Source organism: Borostomias antarcticus (assembly GCF_949987555.1).
Source record: "Borostomias antarcticus genome assembly, chromosome: 10".
Classification (NCBI taxonomy): Eukaryota; Metazoa; Chordata; class Actinopteri; order Stomiiformes; family Stomiidae; genus Borostomias; species Borostomias antarcticus.
Window position 1 is genome coordinate 21718769 of NC_140243.1, and position 13182 is coordinate 21731950.

Sequence of the window (13182 nt, forward strand, 5' to 3'; positions counted from 1 at the left end):
GTCAAAGTCAGAGGGGGATGTCAGAGAGGGGCATGGGCCTTGTTGATGAGGCTGGTAGCAGTCGGGAAGAAACTGATTTTGTGGTGAGAGGTTGTGGTCCTGATGGACCGCAGCGTCCTGCTGGAGGGAAGTGGTTCAAAGAGATCATGACTGCGGTGGGAGGGGTTGGGTACAATCTTTCTTCTGGGGGTGTGCAGGTCCAAGAGGAATGGCAAGTTGCAGCCAATCAGCCTCCCAGCTTAGTGGATGATACACTGCAGTCTGGCCTTGTCTTTGGCTGAGGCGGAGTAGCAGGTGGTGATGGAGGAGGTGAGGATGGACTTGATGATGGAGGTGTAGAAGTGTACCATCATTGTCTTTGTTAGGACACTCAACTTGACAGTCAGCTGTCAGTCAACTAGTTGTTGACTGTCTAATATGTAGGCTATTGATAATGACTGGAAGCTAAATATCATTGGTTGTATTCCATATTTTATAATAACTACCCTCTCTACAAGGAGTAAAATGGGACTAAGCTTTTCTTTGTGCATTCAATGTAAAATGACCCAGGCCTTCTCACCATGAGACACATCTGTATGTATCTGGGATTCATTAGGAAAGAAAACATGAACTGTTGCACAACACTTCTGACTCCAAGACGGGTCTGGAAAAATGGCGAATGCACAGAGACAGGATCGTTTTTCTGTGGACCCACACTTTGCCTCAAATATGGTGAGTCAGTCTCATATTCTCTTGTATGTGTACAGGTATACATGTATCATGCATCATACATGCACTGTATATAGGCTGAAACAATCTGCATTCGTTTACTTGTTGGCGTGAACTCAAAGTAAACTAGTAGTTATGTGGATGCATATGGTGAAAAGTCTTCCTAAACATCTACATGGCATAACATATGCCTATCCTCAGACACAAACTTTAAAATTAACATAAATATCCTGTCAGTGCATATCCAAGGGTTCATCTATCAACACAGAGGAAAGCAAAGTGTTCAGGTCATGAACTGTGAACCTTGAGCCCTGGCATTGTTCCTTGAGAAGACAGTTGCTGGTGCTGGTAGTAACTGCTCACCACACAGTCAACAGGGGCCAGCAGCGTCTGGGCTCTAGGGCGAGGAGGCGGAGTTTGTCAGTGCTGTATTGGTGACTGAACAGGTGGGTGAACTCTAGTAGCTCATTTGCAGCAATTGAGCAGATTCTACATCAGCTGTGGTTATAGTGGGTGAGTATACGGTTTGTCCATGGAAAAAGAAGAGGGTACAGTATTATACTCCGTATGCCTCTGCATACGCTTGACTACACTACAACTATGGTTATTATTAATTATTAATTATTATTAACAGCTCCTGATCTCTCTCACAGGCACGGTTCACTATTGCTCTCGCACACCTGTGGCAGCACGCATCAGCCTCAACCTCCTCCTCCTCACCGCCCCAGGGAACGTCGGCCATGTTGAAGCCTGTGTTCCAGTACGTTGATGAGCACCAAAGCCAGTTCGTCCAGGTGAGGGAGGAACTCTCTTGCGTCTCGCCTGCTGTCATGAAATCAAGTCTAAATGTTGAAAAGGTGCGGTGAAACGTGCTTGCTCTGAAATGTGAGTAGATAGAGATCAAGGAAGAAAGGCGGTCTGAAGGTGGCGTGAACCTGCTCTCGTCCACACATACGTCCTGAATGTATATGGCTAAGGCTGCGCTTCTCTGGTGAGGCAGTGGTCAGTGCTTGACCTGACTGAAATAGGTGCTGATACTCACCGGTACTCTCATATCTAGCTGCAGGGGCTCCGTAATACTTCTGATCTGATATTGGTACTCAGCCCAGTGAGCTCCCGCCCAAGTCAAGCACCTGGCTGTGGTTTGGTCTGGTCCCCAGAGGCTGGGGGCGTGGGTGGCCGTCCAGAGCGACTCGGGGGACCCCGCCCGATGGGGCGAGATCGAGAAGATGCTGAACATGACGGCAGAGCGGATCAGGGAGATGGGAGGCAGCGTGGAGCTGGCGGACGCGGGAACTCATCAGGTACGGACACTCGCCAACGAGACAAACTTTCACGCAAGTAGGCGAGCAACCATGAGAGTGTGTTTTCATTTTAGAACCGACGAAGACTGATTTAGGCCAACGGCCAAACATTTAATATAACGAACCGCTCTTATCAACAAGTTCCAGTCAAGGTGCAAGGTTCAGGTTGGTTCATTTGTCAGATGTACAGGAGTCTACTCGTCTACTGGGTATAGCTTTTGACACTATTTCCTGTTCTGTCCTGTAAGCTGCCCAGTGGTGAGACCGTCCCCCTGCCACCCGTGGTCCTGGCCGAGTTCCAGAGGGACCCGGCGAAAGCCACTCTCTGTATCTACGGACACGTGGACGTCCAGCCAGCCAGGAGGGAGGACGGCTGGACCACCGATCCCTTCACCCTGACGGAGATCAACGGTGGGTAGGCTGACCCGGAAAGTCCCTGAGGTGCACTTGGTTTATCACAGACTCGGTACTTCTGGGACTGTTCCCACTGTACTGGGAGAGCTAAATCGCACCCCCCCCCCCCAAGTATTTGATCCATCCGGATCTATGCTCTATGTAGCACTCTATGTAGCGTGTGTTCCGCGTAGAGACAAGCCTCAAGCCACGTGACGGACACTGACGTTGAACATAGCTGTGATGACGATGTCACAGGGTGGCTCAAAGTCTTTGTGTCCAAGGTAACCTGTATGGTCGAGGGGCCACAGACAACAAGGGGCCTGTCCTTGCCTGGATCCATGCGCTGGAGGCCTACAACGCCACCAAACAGGTGATGATGCTTTATCTTTATCCTTACACATACAGTAAGCGTATACCAACCCATGCTAATCTCACCAAAGTTAGACTTTCATTCATTCATTCTCTCTCTCTCTCACTCTCTCTCTCTCTCTCTCTCTCTCTCTCTCTCTCTCTCTCTCTCGTGTTTACCGTGTTTATCAGCAGCTACCAGAGAGATCTGACTAACTTGACTAACAACAAGTCAGTCTGTAGACGAGGTTGCTCTCATGACTCAGTGGTGCAGCTAAGAGGATTCTTTCTCAATGTCGACTGATCTCAGGAGGTTCCTGTGAACATCAAGCTGATCATCGAGGGGATGGAGGAGGTGGGCTCCCCAGGCCTGCTGGATCTGACCAGGAGCAGGAAGGACAGCTTCTTTGCGGACGTGGACTTCATCGTGATCTCTGACAACGTGTGGGCCACCAACACCCCGGCCCTAACGTACGGGACCCGGGGCAGCAGCTATTTCTTTGTGCAGGTATCCGTCCGTCCATCCATTCATTCATCCATTCATCCATTCATCCATTCATCCACCCGTCCATCCGTCCATCCGTCCGTCCGTCCGTCCATCCATCCATCTGCAGACTTCGATGTACATCATCATTTTATGGTTAGCGCACCCGAATAAACAGATGTCCCCAGTCACCAGAGTCCTGTGTGTCCTGTGTGGTGTCCAGGTGGACGGCCCCAAACTGGACCTCCATTCCGGGGTGTTCGGGGGCTCCATCCATGAGCCCATGTCTGATCTGATCACCCTGCTCGGTAAGACGCTATACTGTATTATCTTATCTAAAAGACATCTTTCTGAGGCACTGATCTATACATATACGTATTTACATTCTATTCTTATTCGTAGTGTATGTCTATGGAGGTCCGAGCTGACTCTCCATCCTTCCACAGGAAGTTTGGCGGACCACACAGGAAAGATCCTGGTTCCAGGGGTCACAGACGCTGTAGTGCCCCTCACGGAGGAGGAGAGACAACTGTACAAAAACATCAACTTCACCTTGGAGCAGTTGAAAAACGTGGTTGGAGTCAAAGACTTCCTGCAGGATACTAAAGTAAGGCGCTGCAAATTGGATCGAGATTCGAACACTATTTCTCCGAGTAGAGAAAGTTGAACCTGCAGCATGTTTACAATAGACAATAAAACAATATTTTTTCTACAGTATTTTCCAGAGCGCACGCTTATCCGAGCATGAGACCATTAATATGATTAACATGATAATAAATGTATCGGCTTATATAATGTGTGACGTCATTACCCAGGAGGAGGTCCTCATGGCTCGCTGGCGCTACCCAGCCCTGTCCATCCATGGTATACAAGGGGCGTTCGCCGAGCCGGGCACCAAAACAGTCATCCCCAGTCGGGTCACCGGGAAGTTCTCTATCCGCCAAGTACCCAACATGGTCCCCTCAGACGTGGAGGAGAAGGTACAGAGCGAGGCTTCTGATGTTGATTCAACATCCTCTGGCAGTGGGCCTCTACTGTACTGCATGGAAACCAGTGGGCCTCCGGATAAACTAAGCCTCACAGTCCTACCACCCTACACACTTGTGAAGGTCTCAGAGGAAATGTGCGAGGATTAGTTGCACAATGCGTTTACTTTATCTGAGAGGATAAGCACAAGCAATGTGATAAAACCTGAGACTGATTGGTTGGATTTGCCTTCCATTGTCTTACAACAGGCGATGTCATTGTGATCATTGCAGATGGGATCGTCTCCCTACGGAGTTGTCCTCTTTCCAGCCCTATTTGACCTCCACAAGTGCATGGTGGCCGGGGTATAGGGGTTGAGTTTGATTTGGGGACAGTTGGAAGCCCAGCCTATGAGTTGATCCCTCTCTCTCTCTCTTCCAGGTGAAGCAGCATCTTGAGCAGGTCTTTGCCAGCCTGAAGAGCCCCAACAACCTGAGGGTCACTGCCTCCGTGGGAGCCAAGCCCTGGCTGGCCAACCTGAAGGACCCTCAGTATGTGGCAGGACAGAGGGCCATTAGAGAGGGTCAGTGTTTACAAGCTGGGCTGGGCCTATCCCAGGATCTCCCAAACTTTGATATACAGTATTTGCATATAGCCTATCTCACACACAACAGAGCTACTGACTGTACTGTGTGTCACATAATATAAGTCAGGCGGCTTAGGACCAGATTTGAGAAGGATGGGGACGCGCCGGATAAAAGCACCACATTTTTTCCACAGGTTCTCTATCACCATAGCTTTCAATTTTTGATAGGAGCCACGTCATCAAGATGGCGGATGGCAGCCATCTTGGATTTGCAGCCCAACATGATTTACAAAAAGAGGGGACAAAAATGTGAATCTCTCCAGCTTGAGTTGAGCTTGTGTTTAATACTGATTTAGATGCAACAACAAACAGCTCCCTTACCCCTTCGCAGAATCCTGCGTCAATTTTCCATTCTGTCAGCATTACTAGCTTGGATGCAAAGGTCTCTCCCTCTCAGTAACAGCAACTTTAAAGTGACAAATGACAGGCTAGTGAAAGAGAATAGAGGACATGGGTCATCTCTTTAGCTCCAGCACCTTGCCAAAGAAAGCAGTTTGTTTTTCTCTCATATATTCGGCTGCTAACGGCATTGCTTCCTGGTTTGCAAATGCTAGGGACACAGTTGGAAATAATCAGACCTCAGAATCAGGTGGTACGTTAGGCAAGAGAGAGCGAGCGGAGATGGCTACGGGTGGTAACCATGTGGGTAGGAGGAGGATGTGGGTAGGAGGAGACAAGTGATTTGGAATGTGTTGATGAAGCATGGCGAGAGTTGTTCTGCCAGAAGAACAAAACAATGGAACACATTCCACCAACGCAAGACTCACTTGTGCAGCACGTGAAGCGAGTTGCCTACCAGTCTGGATCTGGGCGACGTCTGACCTGGCCCATCAGCCGACACCCAGTCCAGAAGATGGGGATGGACCTTGGATGGAGAGAACCAGGTCTGGCTTCCTGTGTGGAGTACTCTCCCCATGGCTTCAAAGGCCTGCAGCGAACTGGTGAAGTGCAGCTGCAAAAGCTTGAGTGGGTGTGGTGCAAGGTACAGTTGCAAGAAGGCGCAGTGGAATTGCACAGAGCTTTGCAGCTGTAAATGTGAGCTAATTTGATTATTTGTTATTACATTTCAATCCAATTAATGCATGTTATCCTTGTGTCTGACCGCTAACCGAGTTGAAAATTATGTAAATTCATTGCTAGAATGAACACATTAGATTTTGGCAGAAATAATCATCTGGTGACATTCTAATTAGCTTTAATGCATTCCTTGGCCCAGAAAATTTATATTTTGACACCGAGATTAACCTTCTAGGTGGCTTGGAGCCGGAGATATTGGCACTTACATGGTTTACATGGTCACCATTTTTGAAATCCAAGATGGCCGCCATCTGCCATCTTGATGACGTGGCTCCTATCAAAAATTTAAAGTTATGGTGATGGAGAACATGTGGGAAAAATGTGGTGCTTTTGTCCTGCGCGTCCCCAACATTTTGCTAAGCCGTCTGACTATATGTCACAAAAGCCATTGTCACTTTTGGTGTCCAAACCTTTGGTCCACATGCTCTTACTTCTACCAAGAAGGAATATACACATGAACCCTACTGTAATGTATCTATAAACTAGATGTTAGAATATAAGTTACAGTAAGTTGCTCCATGTTTAGTGTTTGGAGTGGAGCCAGAGCTGGTTCGAGAGGGGTCCACCATCCCCATCGCCCAGAACTTTCATGAGGAGATAGGGAAGAGTGTGATGATGCTGCCCATCGGAGCCTACGATGACGGGGAGCACTCTCAGAACGAGAAGATCAGCAGGTAAGACAGACCCCCCCCCCACTGACAGAGACGAACACACACACATCTGAATTCTTTATTTAGGTCAGCATTTTCAAAATACATAAATATAATTCCATTGCTGTCGTGTTGTTTGGTCGTTTAATATGTCACATTTGATAGCTACAAGCAAGCTTCTAGGATGTACACAATACATACTTACATGCACATGCATACACACACATAAATATATCTTGGTGGTATAGGCTAATATACATAGGCTAATAAGGATGTACACTATGCAACATTTTCTCAAGGATTACAATTTAGGCTACTGACCAGTACTGTATATCTGTGTTTCTCTCTACCAGGTACAACTACATTGAGGGGACCAAGCTGTTTGTGGCTTTTCTTCATGAGCTCTCACAGCTCCAGTAGATGTTCCAGAATTCCACCAGCAAAATGTCAGTTTTTAACACCTATATAAAAATGCATTAATCCCCTGCTCAGACCTTGTGATGAAATATTACTTATTGTGTAATTTGTAACTTGTAAAATTAGTATTGGAGTTTATCTGTATCAAGCATAATCTTGGAGTCAGTAGCAACATTTCACTGTGACCGTACACCGTACATTACATGTGACAAATAAAGGAATCTTGAATGGACTGCAATATTTGACAATTATTTGACGGGCATGACAGTATTATTACTTGTACAGTAGGCTATGTCATATACTGTATTGAGATCTCTAGATTAAACAACAAACATGTAAGCCTCTTCACATTCCCTAACTACATACAAAGCACTCCAGCATTACCACAGCTGTGTGTGTGTGTATATGGGGGGTTCTACTCCAGAAGAGCACTGCAGTACTGCCACTATCGTATCTATCGTATCTCAATAACTTACTGGTCTGAAGGATATTGTGCTTATATTGTTCTTTGAAAGAAACGTTAGTTTCTATTCTAATAGGCTGTTCTATTCCAGTGTACCTGTCTGCTATGAGCCAGCCACACTGCAGATTCTGTTAAAAAAATAATTTCACATTCCACACATTTGTGAGGAATGAGCCATTATGAGACTGTTAAGACTGTCAAAAAGAGGTGCATTTTCTGCATTGTGTATAATATTATGTAAACTTAACCTCGTTCTCAACCATTATGAGCTGAGGTCTCAAATATCACTTGAGTTTGATCAAATCTGTGAGTTGGTGGTGGCTGATGGTGAAGTTGTGGCAAACAGTAAAGCTCCTACAGGAACAGAGACAGGACTAAGAGTGAGTGTCCTGCAACCCTCACTTTCAAAGACAGTAAGTGGGCCAAAATGAATAATGAGCCTAATGACAAATGGGGAGAATTCTCTTAAGGGGGCTGTGTCCCCAACCATGCATGTCATATAATTATGACTGTGATGAATTAAGCTAAATGACTGGTAAAGTAAACAGTGTACTCAATGCAGGAGTGCCATTTATCACCCTCTGACCTGACAAGTTATGTATCAATTAAAACAGCAGCAATAATCCATCTTCAGCCTGAAAAAACGCTACACAGCTGTCACACAGCTCTGGTGATTAATAACTGACTGACCACTTGAGAATAATAATGATATAATAGCCTATCCTCGTGTGTCTGAATATAGAGGGGAATGGTGCTCTTGTATGTGGGCTAAACAGCACTTTCAAACAAAAGGAGTAGAATGCATGAGGACAGATCAAAATACCTCTACTTAGTCAAAGCTAATCTGAATACCCAGAAACTCAGCAGTTGAACAGGAAGATTAAGGAGAAAGGTGTGGTTGATAGTGTGATTGGGAATATGTCTCTTCATAGAAATAATCTAATGATATTTGAAGATTTGATCAGTGAAATACATTTTGTTTCAAATCTACCCAGCTAAATTGAATTGTTTATGAGCACCAAAATCTTCAGATGGAGTAGCCTACCCTTTGCCAGCTAGATAGCATCAACAAGTTTGGTTGTCCTTGAAAGTTGCGATATATTCTGTCATACATGCAGTATCAGTAATCTCTTTGCGGTATGTGGTTGATAATAGAAACTTGACAAAAACAGTCTTTATTAAAATAAAATGTGTGTTCAACTCCTTCGCGGGTTGCACAGCATGCGTTTACAACCAGCTGATATCTCTTTGGACGACGTAAAGCCCGCCTTAATCCGGTAGATTGACGTGCAGTACACGCTACGGTACGCCATTTGTGACGAAGAGCAAAAAGCGCAGCCATTGGCAATACTTCCATATTTTCAGGTAAGACGTTCACCTACAAACACATCGACTGATCAAATAGTGTTCTATGTTCGTCACATCATTGGGGATATTTGTAATGTTTTTACGTCGGTTGTTTCGCCTATATGTATAGGTATCGCTAAGGTCGCTGTAAGAGGCCTTTTTGGGCCTCTGTGCTGCCGTCGTTTTCCGAGCCTCGGTGCAAATAAGTCCCGCCTCTACTTCCCTCTGATAGGACAATAGAGGAAATTGGGTAAGATGATTGGGTGTCCTCTAGCAAGCACAACTAGCACTCCATATACAGCTAAAGAGCTGCGAGATATGCAGTTGAACTTTTCATAAAGTTCCTCTAAACGATTTGTTGGTTTATACGTGATTTGCAACTAGTGATTCTAGCAAGCATTCCATTCCATTCCAATGATGTCCACACATTTGATTCAATCGTCTTGCCGTAAAAATATCCTATCTTGTCCTCCGGGGTGCTAACTGGCTAGCAGAGCCCGCTCAGACTAGCAGCTACCCGGTAGTAACAAGCTAGCTAGCCGGTTGATGGGTTGTTTACTACGTGTAAAGCCAGTCCAGTTTCTGACCATGCAACTAGCTAGCTTTAGTTTTGAAGGCTATTGATGAGAACAATCGGTTGTCAATAACTTGCATATTAATTCATCTCTATAGCTTCCTATGGGGTGAGCAACGTCCGGGCAGCTCAGTCAAAGTTAGCTGGTCTGCGCGAGGCAGCCTCTCAACGGGAACATCACGTTACTAACGACACAGTATCTAGGATAACTCGTATTTGACTTCACCGCCTGGCATTGCAAAACAAAAATAAGCCGGGCGTATAGGTAGAACATTTCGGATGGTCCAAACTTCATACCATTAGCTAACGTTAGCTGATATAGCTACACTCTAATTGAGCTAGTTTCCCAGACTCATCCACATGACTTGCTGAGCGGTATCCCATTCAAAACATACCCCCCCTCCCCAGATGTGTCCTCACTCCCTGTCATCAGCTCCCAGAGTAGGAGTGAACGACTCATAAAAGGGCACGACTGTCCACAATATAGTTCTAGTGCTCCCCTCTTCTGGCATCATTTGACCTAGGTCCAGCTTTGAGATGACTACAAGAAACTTCTTGATCTTTTTGCCCTAGCGCCTGCTTCTGCCACAGACCCTCAAATTGGTGCTGAGATAGGGGCTAGGGTAACTTCAGGCTTTGCTTGAAGACATTTTTTCATCAAGGCCTTTGTAATGTTAGAGCTTAGATGTCAAACAATGTCAATAATTACCGTACATTACTTTTAGCCGTACCTGAGGTAAATCAGTACTACTTTGGATGAATTCCAATGACAGTTTTGGCATGTGGGAGGGTAGCACCAAGAACAGGTTGAGGGCAGACATTCAGACCAATTGGAAAGTTGATTGTAAATCCTCCCCTCCTACTTTTAAGACTTGGCCACACACTGAAGTCATTTGACCCAGTATCTATTAAAATACAGAACAGCCATTAAAATTTAGATGGAGGGAAGTAATGTAAAGGTGGAGCAGAGTTCCATGGAACTGGGAATTAACTTTTGGCATCAGAATGGAAATAGATTAGCCCGCAATTTTGCTTTTGATCTCTTTACATTTTTTTTACCCCGAGCCCTGAGTTATTGGTCTCTGGAAATACAGAGCACAAAAGTCTGAGTAGGCTTCACATTTTATAGTGGCAGAGGCAATCAAAGAACTGTAAAAAGTAAAATGTGATCGTATTATATGATCAACTTGGAGCTATAACAGACAGTTGCTCAATCATTTCCCAACCCTTTTTCATCTTTGTACATGCCCAGATTTGTGCTTCTTCATCTTGAACCGTTTCATTCTGGAGACACTAGATGGCGACAAATAGCTATGTTAGGTCAACTTCATTTTTGTGTCCAGAAATATCTCCTCAGATCAGTCATTGGATGTCTTAAAAACTAGATTTTGCCCCAGTTTCTACACACAAATGTTAAGTGTAAGTTAAACCATATAAAATTATTCTGAAATAGGCCTGATTTGTTTTTATATATGTTTTTGTTTTTAAAAAGGTATGTTTTGTCTTGCAGGAATCGGATTAGAGCATCACTCACTGCCTAGAAGCAGTTTCCCTTCACATGTGAAGGCATTAGCATTAGCAGCTAACATGGAGAGAAGGTTACGGGCGGGGAAGGAGGCTGCCAAGGGCAACAAAGTGCCTCAGGGCAGGAAGACGCAGCATGACGACACCGAAACTCCTTCTGCACCCAAGAGGGCCAGGCCTGATAAAGTCATTGCTGACATCACAGGAAGTCAGGGTGACGCTGGGGCCAGGGAGGAGGATACAGCCAAACCTCCTCAGGCTGCAGGTCGTGATGACGACGTTGCCAAAGTGACGGACGATGGCTGTACTTGCCCCATTTGTGGCTTTGTGGCTAAAACCCCGACAGCCCTGAAGATTCACTCCAAGAGGAAGCACTACCGCGGAGGAGGTGGCCAGACTAGCCCTGAGATGCCTGGTAAGAAACCCAAACCAGCCGCCGCCGACCCAGCGCTGGAGGGCGGCCATCTTGATAAGGTCCAGACAGCAGAGGGTGATAGGGGGGAAGCACAGCAGGAAGGGAACAGTGGGGAGATGAAGCAAGAAGCTACCCCCACCAGCCTGGGGAGCGAGACAGGGCCCTCCGCTGGGGACGTGACCAACACCACAGCCAAAACCAGTCAAACAGACAACCAAGAGACGGAGACGGGGGTTCCCAAGTCTGAGGAAAGCACCGTAGCTAAAGACCAGAGGGCCCCGGAACCAGAGACCCCTATCACCCAGCGGAGGGTCAGCAAGCGGGCCCCCAAGCCCAAGCACCCACTCACCTGCACCTACTGTGGCCACGAGTTCAAAGACAGGCCCAGCCTGGAGGTGCACGTCAAGCGGTGCCACACCAAAGAGAAGGGCTACTCATGCCAGCCTTGCCAGTACGCCTGCGCTGGCAAGAGCGAGTACGAAAAGCACTGCTCCTCTAACAAGCACACGAAGAGGACGGCGGAGCCCCCCCCGGCCAAAGCGCCCAGCCCTCCCCCTGCGCCCGCCGGCGGAGAGCAGCAGACGGCCGAGGGCGAGGAACAGGTTCAAGTCCAGGACCGTGCTACCAAGACTAGCCCCACCCCCACCGCCACCCCCACCTCCCCGGCCCAAGCCCAGGCCCAAACCCAGGCCCCCCGGGGGTCCAAGAGCTCCCTGGGCCCCAGGTTCCAGCTGCAGTGCGCCCACTGCGAGTTCAGAGTCGGCAACGTCACCTTGCTGGAGAGCCACGCCCGCCTCAAACACCCGGAGGGGGAGTGGCTCCACTGCCGGCTGTGCCACTACTACTGCGCCACGGCGGAGTGGATGGACACGCACCTGGCCTCCGAGGGCCACCAGCGCCAGGCCGAGAGGGACGCCGATGCTGGCGCCGGCGCCGAGGAGTGCGTGGAGAGGCTGAGCCGAGACACGGTGGGGGACGAGGGCGCGCCGTTGGACGAAGATGACGTGGCGGCGCTAGGGGGAGGAGCGGTGGTGTGGCTGTCGGAGGTGGACGCCGAGGCAGAGGAGGCGGTGGAGGCCGCCAGGGCCGTGCTGGAGGAGGTGGAGGAGAACATGGACGAGACCAAGCCCCCCAAGCGCAAGCGGGGTCGCCCAAGGGTCGCCGCGCCGAGCAGGTGCGCCCACTGCGGCCTGGCCGTGTCCAACGCCACCAACCTGAGCGTGCACATCCGCCGCAAGCACAGCCGCCAGTACGGCTTCGCCTGCCGCCTGTGCAACTACAACTGCGTCACCAAGGGCGACATGGACCGCCACTGCGTCACCAAGAAGCACACCAGGCGCGTGGCGGAGGCCGGCGGGGAGGGCCGGGCGGGGTCGGAGCCGGCCGTGCTGACGCTGGCCGCGGAGGCGGGGCCCCAAGGGAGCGACGGAGAGGCCGCCGAGACGCGCACCGCCCCGGGGGATGGGGAGGGGGAGGGGGAGGGGGAGGGGGAGGAGAACGACAAGGTGGCGGCGGCGGCGAGCAAGCGGTGCAAGTACGACCCGGTCAACTCCTGCGCCCACTGCGACTTCGTGGCCCACTCCATCCCGTCGCTGGACCTGCACGTGAAGCGGAAGCACCTCCATGAGTTTGAGTTTGTGTGCATGGCGTGCAGCTACTACGCCGTCACCCGCCGCGAGATGTCCCGCCACGCCGCCACCGAAAAGCACAAGCAGAAGAGCAGGACGTACCTGGACCAGGCGGGGCCGGGGAGGGGCCCGCCGCCCCCCCCCGACCCGGACCCGGACCCCAACCCAGACACGCCCACCGAGGATCCCACGCCCAGCGATGACGTGACCCCCGGCCCCGCCCCGGCCGCGGCTG

The 13182-nt window shown here is 49.0% G+C and overlaps 1 protein-coding gene across 2 annotated transcripts; it reads left to right on the forward strand.

Annotated features, from left to right (window-relative positions):
• Window positions 1-1099: 1099 nt before the first annotated feature.
• On the forward strand, window positions 1100-7218 carry LOC311314722 (beta-Ala-His dipeptidase-like). Of its 2 annotated transcripts, none has more exons than XM_084445182.1 (12): window positions 1100-1154; window positions 1362-1502; window positions 1869-2012; window positions 2261-2423; window positions 2690-2778; window positions 3067-3264; window positions 3464-3548; window positions 3687-3847; window positions 4056-4220; window positions 4648-4789; window positions 6456-6603; window positions 6933-7218. In XM_084445182.1, the coding sequence occupies exons 2-12, from the start codon at window positions 1449-1451 to the stop codon at window positions 6997-6999; spliced, it is 1416 nt and encodes a 471-aa protein (XP_084301308.1). In that variant the 5' UTR covers window positions 1100-1154; window positions 1362-1448; the 3' UTR covers window positions 7000-7218. The 2 variants fall into 2 exon arrangements, with proteins under 2 accessions (XP_084301308.1, XP_084301307.1); XM_084445181.1 differs by lacking the exon at window positions 1100-1154 and adding an exon at window positions 1159-1221.
• Window positions 7219-13182: the final 5964 nt, after the last annotated feature.

Excerpts from the sequence above, each read along its gene's own strand:
- LOC311314722 (XM_084445182.1), top strand. The coding sequence starts at position 1,449 with ATGTTGAAGCCTGTGTTCCAGTACGTTGATGAGCACCAAAGCCAGTTC. Across the intron at positions 1,503-1,868 it reads ACCAAAGCCAGTTCGTCCAG|AGGCTGGGGGCGTGGGTGGC; the intron begins GTGAGGGAGGAA and ends TCTGGTCCCCAG. Across the intron at positions 2,779-3,066 it reads CCTACAACGCCACCAAACAG|GAGGTTCCTGTGAACATCAA; the intron begins GTGATGATGCTT and ends GACTGATCTCAG.